General features: G+C 37.9%; 1 protein-coding gene across 6 annotated transcripts in view; it reads right to left on the reverse strand.

Annotated features, from left to right (window-relative positions):
- Nucleotides 1-4432: 4432 nt before the first annotated feature.
- Nucleotides 4433-23938, reverse strand: part of LOC110674569 — a 53223-nt gene continuing 33717 nt past the window's right edge. For all 6 annotated transcript variants that reach the window (XM_021838708.1, XM_021838698.1, XM_021838699.1 and 3 more), the window contains exon 3: nucleotides 4433-6582. In XM_021838708.1, the coding sequence (XP_021694400.1) occupies nucleotides 4508-6582 (2075 nt within the window). In that variant the 3' untranslated portion in view covers nucleotides 4433-4507. The remainder of the gene's footprint in view (nucleotides 6583-23938) is intronic.

Here is a 23938-nt window from a genome sequence, read left to right on the forward strand (position 1 = left end):
TCAGCACAATTGTTATTGTTATTTCCATTTTAAATTGTTCCAGTCATACCTTTTTGAAAAATTTTGGACCCGTATTTTTTATTTCGTCATTAGGGTGCTCTTTCGTGGAATAGGGTGACCCAAAAATTCAGAAATAATTTTGTTTTTTTATGTGCATTGAAATTAAAAAAAAATCCTTTAATTACATATGATTAATACATATGATTTTTTATAAATGGATCGAAAACAATGTACGAGGTATGAAAATACTTCACATTCTCTCTAAGATTCAAAGCATTAGGTGATGATGACGTTTATTGCTATAATTCAAGAACTAGTCTACGTCATAGAAAAATGGGTAAACATACATGTGTGAAAACTTATTGTCTCAACCAAACCATCTTGGTTTTGCTATGTTTGATTATATCCTCAAAAATTATATAAGATTTTTTTCTCAAAAATAATTTATGGAATGAAAATCAAAATTGAAAATAATTATAAACCTTCGAATTGTTTAGTGGAATACTTGTTACATATATTTCAGCTATTTGAAAAATTACATGAAACAATAAAATTATTTTTTTTTCGAATGTGTTCTATTATTTGGAAATTATCTGATTTGAAAATAAAGAAACTGACAATGCTTCTAATAAGACAATCCATAAATCAGCTGCGATCAGCAGGCTTTTTGGTTTGCCATGAATTTTTAAAGTTGCGCAATCGGTGTGACCGTTAGATTACAAAGGAAAATGTAAAGCTCTGAGGGACGATTCAAATATGACGTCCATTGTTTTTGGGATTTCTAGACCCCCCTCCCTCATCTGTCACCTTTTTTTCAATACCTAATACATGCACTGTCATACTTTACCCCCCCCCCTCCTCTAAATGATGAACGTAATTTTTTAATGACCCCTGACCATACTTGTAAGTTTTGTTTTCCTTTTCGTTTCGATTCCCACGAATCAACGGACTAGCATGGAACACCAAATGGCACAGTTCCTGACAAAAAAAAAAAAGAGTTGAAGCGGGAATTTAGCCCACACTTCTTTGATCCATGCAGCTAGTTACTTTGCAACACTATACGCACGGCAATGAAGTCCAGATTTTGTTGTTGTTGGAATTCGATTAAGTCCAAATTTTAATTTTTAATTGTGATTTTATGGCTTTCTCAGTCTAGGGAAATCAAATCAGTTTTGTTTTGCCCAACGTTTCGGCACTCTGTATTTGGCATATATCAGTCTCAGCCATAATCTAGGCTCCAGAACTTCATATATTGCTTTATAGTTTAGTTGAGTATTTCATAGTACTGCAAAAGTTTAAAGTTTCCCAGTTTAAAACGCATTTCGTAGATCAACAGAATAAACAATATTTTTGCAAGTAATACCAGCATGGGCTGCATACATCAATAGTACGCCATTTAAAAGACTCTGCAGTTCAGAAGCAAATAGTAAGTAAAGGTTTTAAGCTCCAGTTGTCCAACTTCTTAAATACTATAGCAGATATTGAACCAGCATGAATTGTAGAACACCAAAATGGATTAGGGAAGGTGTACCGGTATTCGCCATGTACCAGTTATTCGCCACCCCGGATTATATACCATTTTACGACATATATGGTTACCAATTGTTTAGTGTTCGCTAAATTGCTTTAAGATGATACGGAAACATTCTTGGAAACCGCAAAATAAATAGAAGAAAATAATAGAAAAAAATGATTTTCTTTAAACTTTTTACTCCTTTGTACCTATTTTTCGCCACCTGTTCCTGATTCGCCACCCTCCATAAGAAATCAACGTAAGTGGCGAATTCAGGAACCGAAATTAAAATCGTGGCGAATACTGGTGCAAGAGGTCCAGTATTCGCCACCACCATTTTTAATACAAAAACAAAGTTTCTGATTATTTTTTATATTTTCCCTGCTGAGCATGAATTGAAAGCTTTCGTTTGATGTATTGACAGTAACCAAAGGTCTTTTGATTTATGTATAAACAATATTTTTCCTTAGGGTGGCCAAAACTGGCACACCTACCCTATCTATTCAAAATGGTATTGACAGATTATCAAATCAAGGGGACATTCAAATATTACGTCCATTGTTTTTAAGTCTATTTAAATCCTTCTTATGCTCACTATCACGCTTTTTCCCAAGCCCCTAGTACATGCACTGTCACACTTTCGTACACCCCCACTCCTCTAAATGATTGACGTAATTTTTGAACGTTCCCCAATAATTTTACAGCTTCTTAAACTTTGCTATAGGTGATTTAAGACAATAAATGTGATTCCCAATCTATTTCAAATATGGACTTATAAAAAAAGAGTTTTAAACCAAAGCTATGGTTTTCTGTTACATAGCTTTTGTACGGTACATAATTTTTATTATTCGTATGTAATCACTCATTCATGTTCCAATACAATATTATGCACTATTGTGGATATTAGAACCAGATTCAACCATTTAACTTGATCAAAATACTGAAAATGGAAATTTTTAGTCCACAACGAACATCGACCGGGTAAAGGCCGGCACCAGCACAATTGTGCTGGTCCCGCTATGTCTCTCCAGAAATCTTTGCTGTGCGAATCAATTCACATTTGGTCTTCACCATTTCAAAGAATGACTCTTTCACTCTCGATTAGTATCTGTGCATACCTAGAAAAAACGAATAGTTGAAAAGTTGCGACAGATAAAACTTTTTCAATTCTTACGATGTTTGTTTACATTCTGTTTACCCTGAGCTGGTGTTTCCCAAGCACGATGTAAACAAAAGTTTTTGTGCTTAATTACAAGTATCAATAATCGAAATCAAAAAAGTTTGGTAAAACAATGATTTATTGGCTTAAAGAATCATTCAATGTTATGGGTACCGAACAGCACAATTGTGCTGGTTCGTCCCGAAAGGGATATGTGTAGTCAGTCTAAGCTAGGCTAAGCTAAGCTAAGAAAATAAAATGTATCAATATTCTTTTTTGCATTGCGTTCCCATTGGCACAGATCATACTTCTGAGGTTATTGTTGTCAAGAGCAGTAACGCAGTTATTAACTGAGAGCTTTCTTTGCCATATTTGTCATTTTCTATTCGTATATCGTAAGTTTCGATGATACGTTATGTCCAAGGAAGTAAATGAAATATTCATTAGAGTAAAGTGGGGCAAAAGTTCAAGTGGGGTAAGAGTTTCTTTTTAAGATTTCTAGCTCAATTCAAAACAAATCTTATAAATGTAATTGTGGTTCGAATGTTATTCAAGTAAGAGACTTTTACTCCAAATATCATAAAAATCGATTGAGAATTGTAAAAGTTATGGCTATTTGTTGTTTTTCGACGTGAATATTGTAATTTTTGGTCAAACTTTCGTTGCATGGAACCAATTGAAGATAAAATCGTTTTCAATATTTTATGTAAGGGCGTTTCTAGACCTATCATAAGGTTGCTTTGAAGTGTATTAGATTTTGCATTAATGCTTGTAAACAATTTTTGGCCCATAGTGGGGCAAAAGTTCGAATCAGCGGGGCAAAGTTCGACCCATGTATAAAATCACGGAAAAATTTGCAAATTGCCTAAAATCCACATATTTTCAAATTTAGTTATATTTGTGTGATCGTGTGAAAACTGCCACCAAAATTTTACATTTGAACTTAGTTTTGCGAAAAACTCCTATTTTTGAGTATTTTACAATTAGCCCGGTTTTGGGCAATTTTTTGATGAAAATTTAGTGTGTATTTTTCGGCAAACTTAAGTTTACGGCTGGTGTAAAGTATGCCTGTTATAAAAGGATCGATATTTTGGGTTTTAGCCATTGAACTGTTGCCCCACACTAGATTCGAACTCTTGCCCCACGAGTGAAATAATAAAAATAAAACGCAAAAAAACAATTTTTGATGGGCCACCCTACATAAATTCTCTAAAAAGGTCAATTTTTGAGTTAGAAAAAAGAATTTTTTTTTTATTAAATCTGATTAAAATTTTCCGATCTTCAACTTTGTAGAAGAAACTGTATCAATATTCCTTAAAATAAAAAAAAATTGATGGTTATCTTTATTACAAAGGGGCACCCTAATTTTCGTTCCGACCAAAAAAATTGTTTTTGTAATAGGCACAACTTTGTAGAACATCATTTTTACGTAAAATCGCAATTGAAGGCGGAGTTCCATCATCTATCCTCCTAAAACCCCAATCCGTCCCACTGTGCATTGCTGAAAAAATTGCAAACGACTGAGATGTGCACCATCAAAGTTGCACTTCCGACTTTTGTGGACCCTTGCTTGGTAGTTGGCATAAGTATTCATCTCCTTGGAAGAAGAAAAGTTAACATGTATTAATATAGATTTTCGACACAACCCTGTTTACGGTACTTAATTCATGTATCCCAAAAAAAATCTTATTGGATGTATCATTGTAGAAATTCCAGCCGGATAGGATTTCGGACTGCTTAGCGAATTCAAATCCCATCTCTACCAATTGTCACAACGGTTTTATTATCCATAGAAATTGTCTTACCCTAATCCGATTATCGGAACCGGCGCCATCTCACGTCAACGCTTGCGACTTGCGGAACATCTCGGACTGCCGTGTCTGCCGCAGGAACTCGGAAGGTCGCAGATTACTCGAGTACTCCACCCCGGGAACGATGTCCTCCTCCGGTTTGGGCGGTTTCGGTATCAGCACCGGGTGGATGCTCTCCCGGGACTGCTGCCGGTCCGGTTTGATCCTCGGTAAGGATTTGGTGAGGTAATCCGCGGGAGGTAGTGGAGGTGGGGCCGGTGCTTCACTTTTCTGCGCCAGAAGTCGGGGCCGGGAGACGTAACCGGGTTCGGATTTTACCGTGGCCGATGGATTGGCCGTCCTCCGGATCAAACTTGGCGCCGGGGATTGGCTGTCGGACGGAGTCATGGAGGGTTGCCGGGTGGGGAGGGGTTTCGGTTGCGGAGTGGGCGGTTTCTGCTGACGTTCTTGACTGTATTCTTCGTAGTACTGATGACGGGAGAGAAGGGGCGGATTGTAGCGGATTGGCTGACTGTCTATGGCACGTTCCTGCGGGTAGTCTTCTGGCTCGGGGAGGTACCGTGATTGACGGTAGTCTGATTGTCGTTCGGGGCGATAGCTGTATTGCTGGGATTCTGGCGATTCGCGAGCTTGATATTGGTAGTGCTGCTGTCTTGAATGAATGTAGTTGCGTTCGTGTTGACGCTGAAGTTGCTCTTGTAGGAAGGGATCTTCTCGTTCCTCCACTACGGGAGATTGAGCGCGGTCAACCATGGTTCGCCGGTTGTGTCTGGTTTCGGAAAAATCGTTGTAAGGACTGTGTCTATCACCAGTGCTGTCATCACTTCGCTCATTGTACCGTGTGGCCAGATGGCCATTTCTGGTGCTCAAACGGTTTTCTTCCTGTTCGGGATGTTCGGAGGTCACACTTTCGGCGAAAGTTCGCGCCGTGGCCGTGTGTTGAGTCACTGGGACCATCATTCTGCTAAACGCGAAATACGATGTCATCCTGTTTAGGTCAGAATTGATTTCGGCAAGCGATTTCTTAAAGGTGTTCGGCATGTGCCAAAGAACGATCACTTGCAAGAGCACGCTAAGAACGATCATCGAAATATAGTGCGCCGAAACAACTTCATCGCCATTTTCACCTACTCCGAGTAATGTATTATCCTTCATTGCGAAGTATTGCATCAAAGCGATCCCAATCAGCTCTACAATTGAACCTACCGCCAAAAACGATTCGTTAAAGTTCAATGGCGATAACTCTAAGATATTGATCGCTGGTGTGACCAACGATGCTCCGATGAATGTATAAAACACCAAGAGCGATATTGCCATGATTTTGAATCTACTCTCTATATCCGAATGATAGAATGATATTGCAAGGATCAATCCAACGGTATGCAACAACGAAGAGACCATATAAACTATCTTAGTACTCAACACAATCATCGCCAAACATCCCAGCAAAGCTCCCGCTGTCATGAACCAGAACACAGCATAGCCATACAGTGTACCGAACAAGTTTTCACTCACCAGAAGCATAGCATGGTAAACGAATATCCAGTAGAATGCGATGAACCCCTGCAATTTTGTGAAGATCATGTAAAGCACCCACAGCTTGTGATAGTTCTTTCTACTGCCAACGCCTCTCATAATGATGTGCTCGGTTGATGAAGTCCACTGATTCGCGCCAGTCCCGTTTGCCGGAACGGAGGTCGTCGTAAAATTGTTATACAAATTCCTTCCCTCGCCCTGGCCCATCAGCTTCCCGCTCTCGTGGGCAATGTCCGTATCGAAGTCCAACGGCTTCTTGTAGTCCACAATTCCCTCTCGCTGCAGCATTTCGTTGATCGCCACCAGCAGGATCGTGAATATGGCCGCAGTCATGACGCAAATCGAATAGTCGGTGTGCACCGTTTCGGTAATGGTGATTTCGATTGAAATGTTGTGCAGGAAAATGGTCGACGTGGCCGCAAGTCCCGCCAGGAACCAGAAATAGCACAAACCCATGTACAATGGGCGCCAGCGTCCGGGAGCGCGGATGTGGCACAGGCTGAGACCTGGTATCAGCGTCAAGCCAAGACCGCACGCACCCAAATAGATGGCGGGAACGACATCTGGAAGATAAAGAACAGAAAACAAGAAACGGATAAGTTTGCGTTCATTTGATTATTTCAAAATGTATATAGGGAAGGCGTACCAGTTATCGCCATAGCACCAGTTATGGCTATATTGACAAAAAAATGTAAAAAAATAGCATTACCATCAATTATAACGATTGTACGACATTTTCCAGAAACCCATTCCCCAGAATAACGTTCCCCAGAACGCCATTCCCCAGAATAGGACATTCCCCAGAAAAGAAATTATAGGACATTTTTGGGCTGTTTAAATCCAGGTGGATAATAAATTGTGAACACAAATAACTGGAAATTTAAGTTTTCATAGCTAAAATTTTTGTTTCTTTTTTTTAACGACAAAACTTCCTGTTTGTTGCAGTCTTTTATTAACTAAATGAAGAATCTTTAAATTAATAAATCAATAAATTCCAGTTCATCACAGCGCCACCTATGGTCGGAAATGTTATTAATGTTTCCGTTTGGTTTCATATATTTGGATGACTTTTCTCCTTACAAACTTTAAGCTCGTAAAAACCCCTCCTCAGAGTTGATGGATGCTGCTCCGCATCCATCCTCTAATTGATTAAAGTAGTTTGTAAAAAGGAATTATCAAAAACAAAGGAAATTTTCTAGTGTATTTATGTTTCATTATTCTCCATAATTACGAAGACAATAAACCTAGGGAGAACAGCCAATGTTCAAAAGAAGGGAGAATATGCTATGAAAGCAAAAAAAAAACACAAATTCCTTCAATTTATTTCGTGAATATAAAGAATATTACAGTAATACAAATCACCTAAAATACAATTAGAAAGAACAGCCAATTTTAAAAGAAGGCAGAATAACTATGAATACAAATCAAACAATTTTTGAATAGCTCGGGTAAAGTTTCATCATGAATCATAGTATGGCATATGTATCTTGAACACTTTTGCTACTTTTCCAAGAATGTCGGTTCCCCGAATGTCATTTCCCCCGAACGCCAGTTCCCCAAATACTCCGTTTTCCCGAATAGCTCAATTCCCCAAAAAGTTTTTAGCTCTCATAATTGTCATAACTTTTTATGTTTCAAGGTGATGAACAAACCGGTCATCTGATATGCACCATTCTTTACTTGATTGGTGATTCTTCCGAATTTAACCGATCTTGGCATTTTTGGCAATGATTTTATAATCTATCAAATCTCCTTCTTTGTTTTGCTTATCATTCTTGCTAGTTCAGAACCCAGTCCCTAAAGTCTATTCTTGTACCTGTTTCAACTGCATCGCTTCTCGAGGCAACGGGTCATTCTGGGAAATGGCTTTCGGTGAAATGGGTCATTCTGAGAGCTGGCATTCGGGGAAAAGTAACACAATCATGTTAAACAGCTTTTAATTCTTTGATTCTTATGATTAGAATTCAAATGTATACTCTTATATGCGCTGGTATTAAGTAAGGCATTCCGCATGGATTTCACGTTTTTTTTCCTTTAATTACTATGCGAATAGATATTTCAACAATGTCAGGAATCGTCCGTTGTTTACATAAAGGATTATGTTTATGGGGATGGGGAAAAAGGGTTCGAGAAACCGACAAAAAATCTAACGTGAACAGTCCTTTAGTATAATGTTTTCACTAGTGATTGTTATATTTGAAGCATCGTCTTCATCTTCTTGTAGATTTGAACTTTTAGTTCAATCTTGTGACATGATTTAGCAAGCTAAACATTTCTTTTTTCATAGTATTGAACGAATTATGGTGCATAGGGTAAGTTAGTCATATTGATAAGGATAACCAATTTATAGCAATTGAAATGGTTCTGTAGGTAGGAGTATGACATATTCACTGAAATTTTTACATTTTCATTTTTTTATAGTTTTTTTTAAAGCATTATTAGTTATAACGTGATAGGAGTTTTCTGGATGAATAATGTTCGAATGTTTCATTATCCAGTGCTTTAAGGCTAAGTAGCCAGTCAGTCGTTTTGGCATGCCATAGCTGCTCGTGATTTCAAAGTGATAAATCTATGTCCTCATGGATCATATTGATCCGGAAAAATATCGCTACATGCGCCGACATGCAGAAAGTATACTGTTATTTTTTTCAGATGCATCAGTGCAATGATTTTCTGTAATTCGAAATTATGACATGTTTGAGCAACAATCTTCAACGACACGTAAAAATTTCAATGACGGCCAACTTCGCCTTAACCATCATCTTTTTGCTAAGCTACATGAATTTGATACCGTTTGATTCATATTACCGACACTTAAGGCCTTAGTGAAGTATAACTTAGTAGAGAGCATACAAAATAAATCATTCTGTATGATTTATATGTAAGCGTTATCGAGCTTACCATTAGCTTTCGAATGGTGGGTAAAGAATACACTTCCGCAAGTTGAATAATTTTAAATAAATCGAAATGTGTGGCCTTTTCATGATTCTTATTCCGGACGCTTCCTCACTTTTGCCTCATAATCCGGACACTTTGATTCAAGTTCCGGACAGCTCATAAAAATCATTAATTGAAAAGTCAAACCATCAGTAGAAGTCGTCAAGCCACTAAAGAGACATCTAAGGCAGTTAGACATTATGAGTTTGCATAGATTTTTATGGAATAAGCTTATTGAAACGAGTCTTGAAAGTGAGAACTTTTTAACAGCAAAAATTTAAACATTTCGTGTGAAATGTTTCCCATACAAAGTAGTGTCCGGAATTTGAAGCTGTCCGTAATATGACTCAAAACGGTACTAGTGAAATTTCTCTCCATCAATGCCCCTGCGACAATCCTTCCCACGGCGTGTCTGGTAGAACAATATTATCACAAAAAAAGGCATCGCTAAATCTTTCACCATTCGAAAATATTGGTTTTTAGCTTTCATTTGACGTGTTCCCCAAAAAAATCCACCGAGGGATCCTGAACATTTTTTTTTATTTTAAATTTTAATCATGGTAAAAGGCAGTTGGGTTGTAAAATGGTGAGTCGACAACCAGGAAGGAGCGTCCAACATAGCTCTGGTCCTCGCAAGTCCCTACCTCACGCTTCCTCGGGTCTAACGATGACAAAGACCGCCAGCTAAGGGTTGCGTACTTAGCTGGTAGTGCAACCTGGGCACTGTTGTCCTTCTGACATCAGCTAGAGTGAGGGGGTGCGTCCCGAGCGTCTGTTCACCAGGAGGTGCGGCTCAAACAGCGTCTGTTCTGGTATCCAGCGGCTGAATATGAAATGTTGTATCACGTCAACTAACCTAAGGTGGCAGCCCCATCAACGTGATGTAGGTAGCGCAACCCCGGTAAGGTAGCATACCGAATTTCTCACCTACCACGAAAAATGGAGAAAGAAGAAATAACGAACGATATTTTCGGCAACCGACCTGGCAACGAAATAAGGACTATGAATGGAAACTTGGTACCTGGAATGTCAGGACGTTAAATGAACCCGGACGAGCGAGCCTTTTGGCTCGTGAACTGCAGAAGGTTGGAGTGGGCGTGGCCGCCATTCAAGAAGTGCGGTGGCCTAGATCTGGAGAACGTGAATTCCGGGCGGTTGATCCCATCGCCAACACTACGTTCAAATATAACATCTACCACAGCGGCGGCGATAAGGCAGAACATGGAGTCGGTTTCATAGTGATCGGGAAGCAGATGAAACGCGTTATAAAGTGGAAACCGATTAGCGAACGAATCTGTGTACTGAGGATACGGGGCAAATTCTTCAACTACAGCCTGATCAACATCTATGCACCGACGAACGACAAACCTGATGACGTGAAGGACGCGTTCTATGAAGGCCTTGATAAGGCCTATGGAGAGTGCCCAAAACACGACGTGAAAATCGTTATCGGAGATGCGAACGCGCAGGTCGGAAGAGAGGACTTTTTCCGTCCGATCATCGGTAAGGAGAGTCTTCACTCCGTTACCAATGACAACGGCCTACGACTAGTGACTTTCGCTGCTGCCAGGGGGATGGCCATCTGCAGCACCTACTTTGCACGCAAGGATATTCGGAAGCACACCTGGAGGCATCCAAATGGTGATATTTGCAACCAGATAGACCATATTCTGGTGGATGGCCGACATTTCTCAGATGTCATCGATGTTAGGAGTTTCAGGGGTCCTAACATTGACCCGGATCACTACCTTGTTGTCAGTAAAATTCGAGCGCGGTTATCAACTGTAGCGAATTCAAGACCACAGCGAACAATGCGATTCAATATCCAGCGCTTCTCAGCAGACGGTGTTACAGCTGAATACCACCAAAAGCTGGACGAGCGGATAAGTGAGGTCAATGTGAGCGAAAACCTCAACAATCTATGGGATGCAATCCATGGAGTGGTGAGTGAAACAGCGCGAGAAGTGATAGGTACTGCTCGAAGACGCCCCAGAAGCGGATGGTTCGACGAGGAGTGCCAGAGGGTGATGGATGAGAAGAACGTGGCCAGACGTCGGATGTTAGTGTCTGGTACCAGGCTGAACAGAGAGCGGTACAGGGAAGCAAGATCAGCCGAAAAGCGAATCCATCGCAGGAAGAAAAAAGAGTTTGATGAGAACGTGATAGCCGAGGCGCAAAACTGTATGGAACAGAACGATATGCGACGATTCTATGAAACTGTCAATGGCGTGCGGAGAAAGTCAGCGCCGTCTCCCGTCATGTGCAACGACCGTGAAGGTAATTTGCTGACAGATAAAACGATGGTGGCTGCCAGGTGGAAAAAGCACTTCGAAACGTTACTGAATGGAGGGAACGATAGAGCATCGGAGAACAGAATGAACATCGACAACGACGGTCAAGCTATGGAGCCTCCATCTCTAGATGAGGTTAAGAAGGCGATTAAAGAGCTGAAGAACAACAAGGCTGCTGGGAAGGATGAGCTCCCGGCCGAACTTCTCAAGCACGGTAGTGAGCAGCTGCATAGGATAATTCACCATATACTACTAAGGATATGGGAGGAAGAAGAACTGCCTGCTAGCTGGATGGATGGCCTCATTTGCCCTCTCTTCAAAAAAGGGCATAGATTGGAGTGCGCCAATTACCGAGGAATAACACTCCTCAATTCGGCGTACAAAATAATGTCACGTATTCTGTTCAACAGATTGAGACCGCTTGAAGAGTCCTTCGTCGGCGAATACCAAGCTGGTTTTCGTGAGGGCCGATCGACGTCGGATCAAATGTTTACCCTGCGACAGATCCTCGATAAATTCCGGGAGTACAACTTGCAGACTCATCATCTGTTCATTGATTTCAAGGCGGCGTACGATTCAGTTAAAAGAAACGAGTTGTGGGAAATAATGATGGAACATGGCTTTCCGACGAAGCTGATTAGACTGATTCGTGCAACGTTGGAAGGATCGAAATCAAGTATACGTGTTGCGGATGAGATTTCCAGATTCCTTCGTAACCTTAGACGGATTGAAGCAGGGCGATGCACTTTCAAACCTATTGTTCAACATAGCGTTAGAAGGAGCAATAAGGAGAGCTTGCGTGCATAGGAATGGCACTATTATCACACGTTCGTATATGCTCCTTGGTTTTGCGGACGATATCGACATAATCGGGATTGATCGCCGAGCCGTGGAAGAGGCATACGTGCCTTTTAAAAGGGAGACAACGCGAATTGGGCTCATTATCAATACCACGAAGACAAAGTACAAGGTCGCTGGTAGACATCGTGGGCCCATAGGTGATGTTGGTAGTGAGGTGGTGATAGGTGGTGATATATTTGAAGTAGTTGAAGAATTTGTGTACCTTGGAACTCTAGTGACTTGCGATAATGATGTTACCCGCGAGGTTAAAAGGCGTATTGCAGCTGCGAATCGGGCTTTTTACGGACTTCGTAACCAGCTAAAGTCCCGCAGCTTACAGACGAAGACCAAACTCGCGTTGTACAAGACTCTAATTCTTCCGGTAGCTCTGTACGGCCACGAATCTTGGACGTTGAAAGAGGTCGACCGGAGAGCTTTTGGGGTCTTTGAACGTAAAGTGCTGCGAACAATACTCGGTGGTAAATTGGACAATGGCATCTGGCGGCGTCGCATGAATCACGAGTTATACCAAGTTTATAATGAAATGGATATTGTTAAGCGTATAAAACACGGCAGGTTGCGGTGGGCTGGGCATGTAGCTCGCATGTCGGAGGAACGTCAAGCTAAACAAATATTCAGCAGGGAACCAGGGAGAGGCCGTCGCCTCCGTGGAAGGCCGCGCACCAGATGGCTTTTTGCAGTTGAGGAGGATTTAAGGTCGCTTAACGTTCAGGGCGACTGGAAGCGATTGGCCCAGGACCGGGTCCAATGGAGAAGGCTTCTTCATTCGGCGTAGATTCAACGCAATAGCAAGGAATTGTTGCCCATCAAGTATCAAGTAAGTAAAAGGCAGTTTTTTTTCCTCTCAATCTCGATGGTAACCTAAATTTCAAATGAAAATCGATAAAACAAAGATATAGAAGGTTACGTGTTGTAATGGACAAAACTGTCCTATGTGATTTTGTGGGTTTAATAAGCCATAGGACACTTATTCGTACAGTGAAGGACACAGTTGAGCTCAAATAATTTTCATTCTTTTACCGAGATCCGTATAGTCAAGCGGTCAGCAAATTAATTTTATGTGATATGTTAGCAAAAAATCAAGTTTATTTAAAGCAACACCTTTGGGTGTCGCTGACATCAAACGTCACTTTTACTGAGATGAAAACAAACGACCTTTAATCGAGATTTGCACAGCTGAGATCGGCATTCTGATTTAAGCGTGTATTTGATTCTAGTGTATAGCTGTTTCGTTTCATGGTTAGAATACATGAATTTTCTTTTTCTTCTGTCTGGAATTACACCCCTATTGAGACAAAGCCAGCTTCTTGGCTTAGAGTTCCTCCGTTACTCATTATCAGAGAATTTTCTTCACCAATCGTTCATTAATGTTTTTTTAGTATTGTGCGTTTGAAAAATATTCCCGACCGATGAGATCCAACCAACCATCCTGAAAAATATTACGTAAATCATAACAATTTCAGGTAGCCGTAACAAATCCAAGCTGAAAACGATTGATACGAAATAGAGCTCTTTTAAACTATTCTTACACATCAATAAAACTTGCTGCTGTGTTAATATATCCATTTTCTTCACTATCAATATCATATACAAAGATTCTTGATTTGATACTTTGGTAGTGAAAAAATAAGGGAGAGGATAAATCCTTCAGTCTGTTGAAAACTGTGTTTTTTTTATTTTGTATAATGGTTAACTGCCGTTCTGCGCATATTTGTCCCGCGGTCTATAAGGTTTACATAAAACATTAGACAAATAACTGAAGAAGTGTAGTTAATGTGTTAGTAGATGATTGAACGGGGCAAGTGGAGCATATAAGTGATGCAGTAAATTTACCAACAAAATTTTCAATTCCAAATACTTTTAATATCTAATGGATCAGTCACCTTGTGGTAGCATATAGAGTGCGCCATCTTTTATATCGGTGTGTGAACATTGAATAACTTTGACATTTATTAACCGATTGATTCGGTTTGACATGTTTGAAAACATCAATTCAGCACTTTTTTAACCGTGGATAACTTTACACCGAAACAACATAAAAAAAAGGGATTCTTTGAATTAAAAATAGTCTTGCAGTTGTTTTGACTCAACTTTTATATCCTTGCAAATATCGTAGTCAACAAGCACCATATGGCTTTAAAGCAAAACTGCTCCATTTGAGGAACATAAATCTATTCGAGTTTGGACCAGCATTAGCGCCAAAAAAAAATTGAGTTCATTTTTTTCAACAGTCGATGGAATTCGATATCTTTGCAAGTTTGTTCATAATGTCTGCCCGGAAATTCGTGAGAAAGGTCGTGGCTATTACGGCGCTCTATGTCTCACTGCAAATCAAATGTTTCAGTTTCTGCAACGGAAATTCAATGGAAATTTGATATCAAAAAGTATGGACATATGATTTGATTTTAAAAATCCTATTTTGATCCCTCCTGATTAAAGTGTATGGAGTTAATTGAAAAGCAAAGTGAATGCTAGAAAATTTTGGACTTCTGACGAGTTCAAGATAGACCCTTGTGCCGATATCATCGCAAAACCCCCCAAAACGCTCCAAAAGGTAATGGAAAATGCAGCAAAAAGAGCTCATTTGGCTATCAATAAATAAAGCCACTTGATTAATGTTGTTTTCATGAAATAGCCCAAATAAATTGAAAAGGTTTGAATTAAATTAAAAAAAGTCTCGTATATATACATTGATTGATTGTTTACCAAGTTATTCAATTTTTACATTCCGACGTAAAAAATGACACACCCTGTATTTGTCGAATGAAAAAATATCTTTTGAGATATTGAAACCCTTAGAAGAAAGTCTTGAAAATCTACTGTAAAATTCGGTTACTCTACTCTGCGGAGCAAATGAGACACATGAAATTTAACTTGTAATCTACCTCATAGTACTTATCGTTGCCAATAATCACATAATTGACCATATTTCATGTTGAAAACATATATTATTTGAATATGGTATCAATCTTAAAGGAGTATGAAATGGTAAAACTTTGTTGTTTTTAAGCTGCATATGTTTTTTTAATTACCGCAGCAATTGTGAATATTGTGTTATTGTTGTTAGCGTCAGAAGAGCACTTTCACGGTGGAATTATTTTTTAAGGTATGATTGAACAGGAAATATCTTCCACTATTTTCTTGTTAAATTTTGAATTTCTATGTTAAAAACATCAAAATAATTTCAACACTATTAAAATGTCGGTGGATTGTCATTTACTCCGGGGTGCCTCAATAATGTGTTTATTGAGGATTTTTGAAGTTTTTTTTTCCAAGGCTTGGAGTATAGGGCGTTTATGCATATCTCGTTTCCTTTAGCAGGCTGTTGTAATGTTGACCGATTCTACTTTTTATGAATGTTATAATAAACCAATACGTACAGTAATTTATGGAATTACGTTTGATTGGCAAAGTTACAATCAAATTACTAAGTGCTCAACGAACTCTAAGCTGAGAAGCAGGCCCAGCAGAAGTGTAATGACAAATAGAAGAAGAAGAAATTTAATGTATTCTTACCATAAAAGGAAACAGTGCTCGGATCGAATATGTGTCCAAAAGTCGAAATTACAACATATATAATCGAATAAGTGTCCTATGGTTCATTAAATTCTCAAAACCACATAGGACAGCTTTGTTTTTCACAAAATGAAACCTAATATCTATTTTTGTATATTTATTTTATGAATTTTTACATGAGATTGAACCTTTCATCGAGCTTAAGACCAACGAAACTGTCTTTAACAATGATTACAATTAAAAATAATGTACTCTAAATAACAAAAATTAAAAATAAAAAAAATGTTCAGGATCCCTCGGTGGATTTTTTTGGGGAACACGTCAAATGAAAGCTAAAAACCTATATTTTCGAATGGTGAAAGATTTAGCGATGCCTATTTTTTTGCTATAAACCTTTCCCATATACACGCCGTGTTCCGACTGCACTACCGTTTGACAATTTACGAAAAAAAAAAAATAACAACCATATGGGTTGATCAAATAGCATGGTCATTAATGTTTGTGATTCATCTGAGTTATTCTCTAAGTTTAACAGCAATGTGAATTCGACAAATTTCATCCGTCGCTGTGTAATTCTTGCCGCATAGAGTGTGCGAATCTTTTGTGTGACTTTAGGCCCTAGTGTCACTTTAGGCACTAGTGGATTTTTACGGCCGTTTTGCTAAAAATCATTGCAAAATTTATATTCCGAATATCCCTAAATTCGGGATTTCTGGAATTCCCGGGATTCTGAGATTAAACTAAATTGAGCATGAGCATAGATGACCGTACAGTTGCTACTCCGTGATTGACAAGAGCAATCAAAGCAATTGCACAGAGATTCAATGAACGGAGCTTGGGATTAGCTTACCATTGGGCACGAATCGAGAGCTCAAAATTTAAAAGCCAATAACGACGCCGGCCAGGTCCTTACAGTCATCGGGGAAGGAAAGGAATGTTAGTTAGACAACCATTGTTACTAGAGACCGAAGAATCTTCTCCATCTCCACAGTTGTCATGGGGAGGATATTGGGTTAGTGGGATGAGGGGACCTACCTTTGGTTGGTGATGCAATCCATGATACATTTACACCTAACCGGATTCGCGATATTATTCGATAAACACATTGTGCGCCGAACAAGTGTTCGCTCGCCCTCGCAAGAGTAAGCGACACGGCCAAAGGATCAAAACCACTGAGATATAACCAAATTTTATTTAAACTAGTGTTTTAATGAATTTATGATAATAAAGATTAATATATGCGATGAAGTTCAAAGTAAATACTCTTTTTGACAATATGTTTGTTGAAATTGAAATTTATTTATAAGATTTATCCATAAAAGGATCCATTTCTGATATTTTAAACGAAATTTTATAATATGGATTTTCGACGTTTGCTATATTTTACTAATTTTGATTAACTGAAATAGTGTTGTACAGTGAACTCAATTTAAATGTGGTCAAACCAATGGGAGTATCCGGCACATTTTATTATTGACGGATTTCACGCCAACTCGACACGCGATTGGCATCACCCCTTCAGAATTCAATGAAACTTTCTGGATGTCAAAAGTATGTGAAACTAAGATACTTTGCATACTTTGTTTTTTTCAAAATCGATCTAGACTAACATTTGGAAAGGGTCAAAGTTTTTTTTTACTTTTTTTATAAACCCGTATAACTCAAAAACGGTAAGACCTACAAAAAAGTGTTGTATGGGACCACTGTCGTGAAATTTCCTGACGTTTTAGAGAAAAATATTAAAAAAATAAAAACACATTTTCTACACTGAAAAAAAAAATATTCAAAACTTTAAAGTCGATTTAAAAAAAACGAACAGATTTTGATCATCCTTAAGCAAAAAGTTTCGTAATTAAATTTACTAAAAGTCGCCCATACATTGCAAATTGGGCATATTTTAGAGAAAAAAGTTTTTCTAACATCGAATTTTTTAAGTCCCAAAGTTTTTTTTTTTACTTTTTTTTAAAAACTCGTATAACTCGAAAATGGCAAGACCTACAAAAAAGTGTTGTATGGGGGACTGTCGTGAAATTTCCTGAAATTTGAGAAAAAAATATTGAGAAAATAAAAACACATTTTCTACACTGAAAAAAAAATATTCAAAACTTTAAAGTCGATTTAAAAAAAGAGCCATTTCAGATTTTGATTATCCTTAAGCAAAAAGTTTCGTAAATAAATTTACTAAAAGTCGTCCATACATTGCAAATTGGGCAAATTTTAGGGAAAAAAGTTTTTCTAACTTCGAATTTTTTAAGTTCAAAACTGAAATTTTTTTTCAAAGATTTTGTTTTAAACCGTCAAATATGATCGTGTTTTCAAGTGATAAATGAGTTTGAATCAGAAAATAGATTGTATTTTTTATTGAGAATAGTTAAAAAACGGAATTATACAGTGATTATGTTTTTTAAATGAAGGCAATCAATGGACTTCGCCTCTGCATATGAGGAAATCAACTCCGTCTAACAATCCGACGGATTTTTATGGTTCTAAAGGTATCACAACAGTATTGCAAACATTGAAAAGTTACAACCTTATCCATATCCCATTAAATTCTCTTCAAGAAAAAGTTTTGTGAAAAATAACTTACTAAACGGCGTTAAACGCCAGATGAATAAGAAATAATGAATATGTTTGTATTGTTATCTACCTAAAAAAAGTTGATAAGCTCATAACTCATGATTTCATTTGCAAATAACAGTCTTCTTTTTCACGAAACAAAAAAGACTCCTTAAAACAAGGTTAAATACTGGTAATTAGCGACTTTTCTGAAAATTATAACGCTGCTCAACGATATCACTGGAATAATTCCCAATTCTAAATTTATCATAAAAAACATAATAAAATGGAAAATGTTAGTTTTATTATAATATCAGACCCATGACACAGTAGCAGTTCAGCTATTTATTTCAAAATTGATAAATTTTGTTAAACAAATCAAAAGTTATTTTTAAGTCAGATGGAGCTGCAGCTCATTATAAAAATAGAAAAAAAAAATTGCCAGCTTATGTAATTTCAAGAAAATACATGGATTGGAAGCAGAGTGGCACTTTTTTGCCACATCCCACGGCAAAGGCCCCTGTGACGCTATTGGTGGCACTCTCAAGCGAATGGCAAAAAAAGCAAGTCTTGCAAAATACTATGGAAACACAATCGCAACTCCGCGAGAACTATTCGACTGGGCAGTGAAACAAACTGATACATGTATCACCAAATTAAATTTCTGTTATATATCTAATGAACAATATGTTAAAATGTCAGAGGAATTGGTGGAATTGTTTGATAAGGTTAAAACTGTCCCTGGTACCCAAAAATATCATTGTTTTATGCCTACTAGTGATACACAAATTGCAGCCAAACGGTATACCAATTCAGAGGATGAACCAAAAATATTCAATTTATTCAGTAAAGCCCAAAAATAATGTAAATATTCATGTGCATACAGATATTTGAACAGTTTTGTAAATGAAACCACACAAGAGGGTCCATAATAGGCATTTCCAGGTGGGTCCATAATAGGCACGTCGGCAGTGAGCCGGATTACATGGAAATCGATGGTAGGTCATTTGGCATAAAGTCGTTTGGCATAAAGCCGTTTGGCATAAAGTCGTTTGGCATAATGGTCATTTGGCATAATGAGTCTGAAACCAAGAAATTCTTAAGATGACATTCGTTTTTACGTTTCTATTGAATCTATCTGATGACATCAGGCTTGTTCCGAATTCTGAAAAAAATTACCCTTCTTTCAAATTTTAGTTCTACTCTTGAGTTTCACTATTGGAATACATATTTTCACTGAAGATTTTGATATATTTAACACAAATTTATTCATCTTTCAACGTTCTATTTATTTTCCTCATATGATGTAACCATAACTATAGGTATAAAAACTGTTAATTTAAATTTAACCTTCTTTCATACATAGGCTGTTCTTTGGAGCTATATTTTTAAAATATTTTATTATTTTCACCTGACAAAAAAGCGGCATTGATCTACTCAAGTTATCAACGAAAAGAGAAATCGATTACTGCAGTAACTTCGATGGGTTGTGCTACTTTTCCCTGAATGTCGGTTCCCCGAATGTCGTTTCCCCGAACGCCAGTTCCCCGAATGCCAGTTCCCCTAATATCCCGTTTTCCTGTTAGCACTGTAATTGTAGTAACTTTATACATTTTAGAGTGGTGAACGAACTGGCCATCTGATATGCACCCTTCTTTATTTAATTGGCGGTTCTTTCGAGTTTTACCGTCCTCAGCATGTTTGCCAACATGTGTATAACCGAGAGTGACAGAATACCTCCTTCTTTTGATTGCCTATCGTTCTGGCATTCGGGGGACAAACATTCGGAGAAATTTTGAGAAAAAGTAGCACAATCACTTTGATGATTCTGAACGCAAGTGTTGATGTCTTTTCGTTTTATTATGCCGCAATATTTTTTGGCGCCCAATCTTATATTGAATTAATCATAAATTTTGCCTTCTTTTAAAAATAGGCTGTTCTTTATATTTATTCTGTTTTAAATTTTATATTTTGGTAAACCTTAATGCCAACTACTTTTATATTTAACTGTTTTATCAATTCTTGCAAGACGTGCTGTTCTTCTTCTTTCTGGCGATACGTCCCCAATGGGACAGAACCTGCTACTCAGCTTAGTGTTCTTATGAGCACTTTCACAGTTATTAAGTGAGAGCTTGCTATGGCAATGACCATTTTTTGCATATGTATATCGTGTGGCAGGTACGAAGATACTCTGTGCCCTGTGATGTCGAGAAAATTTCCAACCCGAAAAGATCCTCGACCGGTGGGATTCGAACCCACGACCCTCAGCTTGGTCATGCTGATTAGCTGCGCGTTTACCGCTACGGCTATGTGGGCTCCTAACGTGCTGTTATGATGATAATTACTTTAGAACCTGTCAATATTCAACATATTTTTTTGCAATCGCATGATCTCCTTTCGAGATATGCTGGAAAAAATATTATCCTAATTAAAAAATTATCCCAACTATCGATAATAGACGGTGTTTGCGCTCACACTACAGACGGCATCATCGGTTGCTGTTTCGCACCAACCGAGCGGCGTGCATACGAAAGTTGATTCATTCAACTTTCGTATTGTTCATTTCCCGCCTATCCATCTGCGTTATCATCAGCCCAGCGTGATGCTTCTCTGCTTGGCGGCAACATCCAAGCGCGCCAAACTACACAAAGCAGAACGCGCGTAAATGATATTGTTTTCCGTACTGTGCACCTATAAAAGGTGCACCCGATTTGTATATAGAATGTAGTTTCAATCGTTCCCCACCGAGTAGGCACGCTGCCTCTCGGTGGCAATAAATTAGTTTGAATTTGAAAAGTACTTCGTTGTTTCTTCGTCGCCTGGACTCCATCCCTTCCACAACACAACGTAGGGCCTGGTCAACCCTGGACGAAACAGACGGTTTTTTGATGCACACTTCCAAATTCAAAATATATATTGAATCGTTGAAAAACTTTGCCATAAATATTTTCTTTTAAAAATGTGTTGTTCATTTAAGTTGTGCTGTGAGAAGATTTTTTTTTTTGTGTTAAATCCTTAAACAATTTATACGAAAAATTATCTGCTCTCGTATATAGGCTATTTTTGCAATATGCTGCAGTAATAGATCTTTGGATAAGAGCTTGTAATATTTTGCAAATAAATTTTCCCTTCTTTTATCAAGTAATTTTCATCAAGTTTTATGTCCAAACTGGGACAGAGCTTGATCTGCAGCAAAATATTCTATGAGCGTTCCCTTTATTAATAACTGCGAACTTTAATTGCTAATGTACTTTTTTTAAATGTGTATATCACAACAAGCTCAAAGATACTCTATGTTCTGGGGTATAGTGAAAATTATTATTTTGAAAAGATCTTTCACCAGTAGTTTAGTAATGCTCTCTAATGTCACAACATATTTTGACTTCCATAGTTTGGAGAATCTCTGAACAAACACCAAGCTTGTTAAGAACCTACCAAAAAAGTTTGCTATGAGCTCGTTGATGTTGATCTCGGTAAAAGCTTAAAAAATGCCGATATTCATTCCAAGTCAATCATTATGCCAAACGGCCATTATGCCAAACAACCATTATACCAAACGACTTTATGCCAAACGGGGTACAATCTGGGAATCAAATGGAGGGTCCATAATAGGAAACGTCAAATTTGTAAACATTTCTATTATGGACTCCGGGAGGGTCCATAATAGGCATTCGGACAACAGTTTTCCAAATGCATATTTCGCTGGAAAAATCGAATGATTTTGTATGTTTCATATGCGTACTATGAAGTCAAAACATTGAACTTGTTGTTAGACTCTACAAAACGTATATGCGTCTGAGATATCATTGCGGAAAAGCGTTGAGAATGAATTTCAGCTACTAAGGGGTCCATTACTAGCATTGAAACCCTATATTTTTAACCGGTCCCTCTATCGACGGAACAAATGTCATAAGCGTGAATTTTAAAGTTAAGAACCAAAACAATTACATGCAGCAGATTTATCAGTCCATGATGGATGTATTTACATGATACAGGAAGAGTTTTGAAGAAATATTCTAGATTTTTGAGAAAAAGCACATACCGTAACAAGATCTTGTTCTTCTTTTTCTTGGCATTACGTCTTCACTGGGACAAAGCCTGCATCTCAGCTTAGTGTTCTTATGAGTACTTCCACAGTTATTAACCGAGAACTTTCTTTACCAAAGTTGCCATTTTCGAATGCTTAACTCGTGTGGCAGGTCTGATGATACTCCATGCCCAGGGAATTCAAGGAAATTTCCATTACTTAAAATCTTGCTTTATTTCAATAAATGAGTTCTTTCTGATGACGTGCGTTGGTGTATGGTTCACTTTGGCTATACAAACTTACAATTTTACATGTCCTTCCAGAAAAAAAATGTGATCTAAGATTACAAGGTACTCCTCAAATTATTCGATATTTTTATGATAGAAAGGGTATGATTATTTGATTCCTCTGGTGTAAAAAACTCAATTTAGAAAAAATGGCGCTTGGTGCAGTTTAGCAGAACGCCGCCCATATGTAAATTAAGTTACTCCCGTAGCCTACGAAACAACAAAAAAGTTACAACTACTAAAAGTGTCTGAGGTCAAATTGACCGCAGATCACAGACAAAGACTTAAAGCGGATGCATATAACATTTTGCAATACGAGGCTACAATCACCAAATAAATATGTCAATAATTATTTATGGTTCTATTGCTACACATTCCACCTTGTGTTCATCCAATCTCCACTATATTAGTCATCCGAATAAACAGAAATCACCCTCGCCCTCTTTCGAGATCGCGTCATGACTATCCGATCTATGGCATCGCTTTCGATAAGATAGCACTCGTTCACTTGATTGGCGTTCGAGAGATTAGGTACCTGTGCACAGAATTCAAGTGGCTATTATTCACGGCAGCCAAATTGACGAGCATTTAAAGAAGGGGAACACTCTGTATTTTATAAATAAAAAAAAAGGTAATTGGGACATGAGCAATCGTTTGAACACATTTTACACAACAACAGAATTCGTTCTTGGGTGAAAAGGTCTGTGTTATTCACAAAGATTTTTGACAATCCTAAGGTAACTCAGGTAAATCAGATGAGAGAACCTTGTATAATACTGGTCCAAAAATGCTGTCTTAAGAAACACCAGCTCTTACAGAAGTCTTTCAGACCTGGAGTTCTGATAATTAATCTGAAGTGTGCGATTTGACAAAATACTTTGGATTATTCTAACAATGCACACTGGGCCAGGAGTAGAATTTAGCTAGACAAAAACTCTAGCGCTTTAAGAGTGCATTTTTTTTTTTGGGTTGATGTCAAAGGAGACTTATGTTGAATGTGTTTGTTTTTCAATTTGATGATAAAAGTTAGTTGGAAATATCGCCACATGGGTGGCGCTCCAAATCAAACTTATTTGTTTTGCGTCCTAGAGCTTTCGCGTCTTCGGCAATGTTTTAGAACGTGTAAAAATACGACAAGTTGCCGAAGATACCAATGTTCTAGGACCTCAAATAAGTTATGGTAAATAATGTGTAAATTACTTAAATTTTACGTTTTTTCTACTTTTTACGTCAAAATCGTAAAATGTTTCATCTTCAAAACCATGCGTCGCTTAATTTTGATAACATGCATGAACTGTGTGAAAAAAAAACTTATTTTTACATAAATATTTGAATTTTTGAACAAATTAAAAATATCATTATTTTTAACATAACTTTACTCAAAAAGTTGCAGGTTGTTGCAAAAACTTATCAATGTTCCGAAATACGCTATATTTCATCTACC

This window comes from Aedes aegypti, chromosome 1, assembly GCF_002204515.2.
Source record: "Aedes aegypti strain LVP_AGWG chromosome 1, AaegL5.0 Primary Assembly, whole genome shotgun sequence".
Lineage (NCBI taxonomy): Eukaryota > Metazoa > Arthropoda > Insecta > Diptera > Culicidae > Aedes > Aedes aegypti.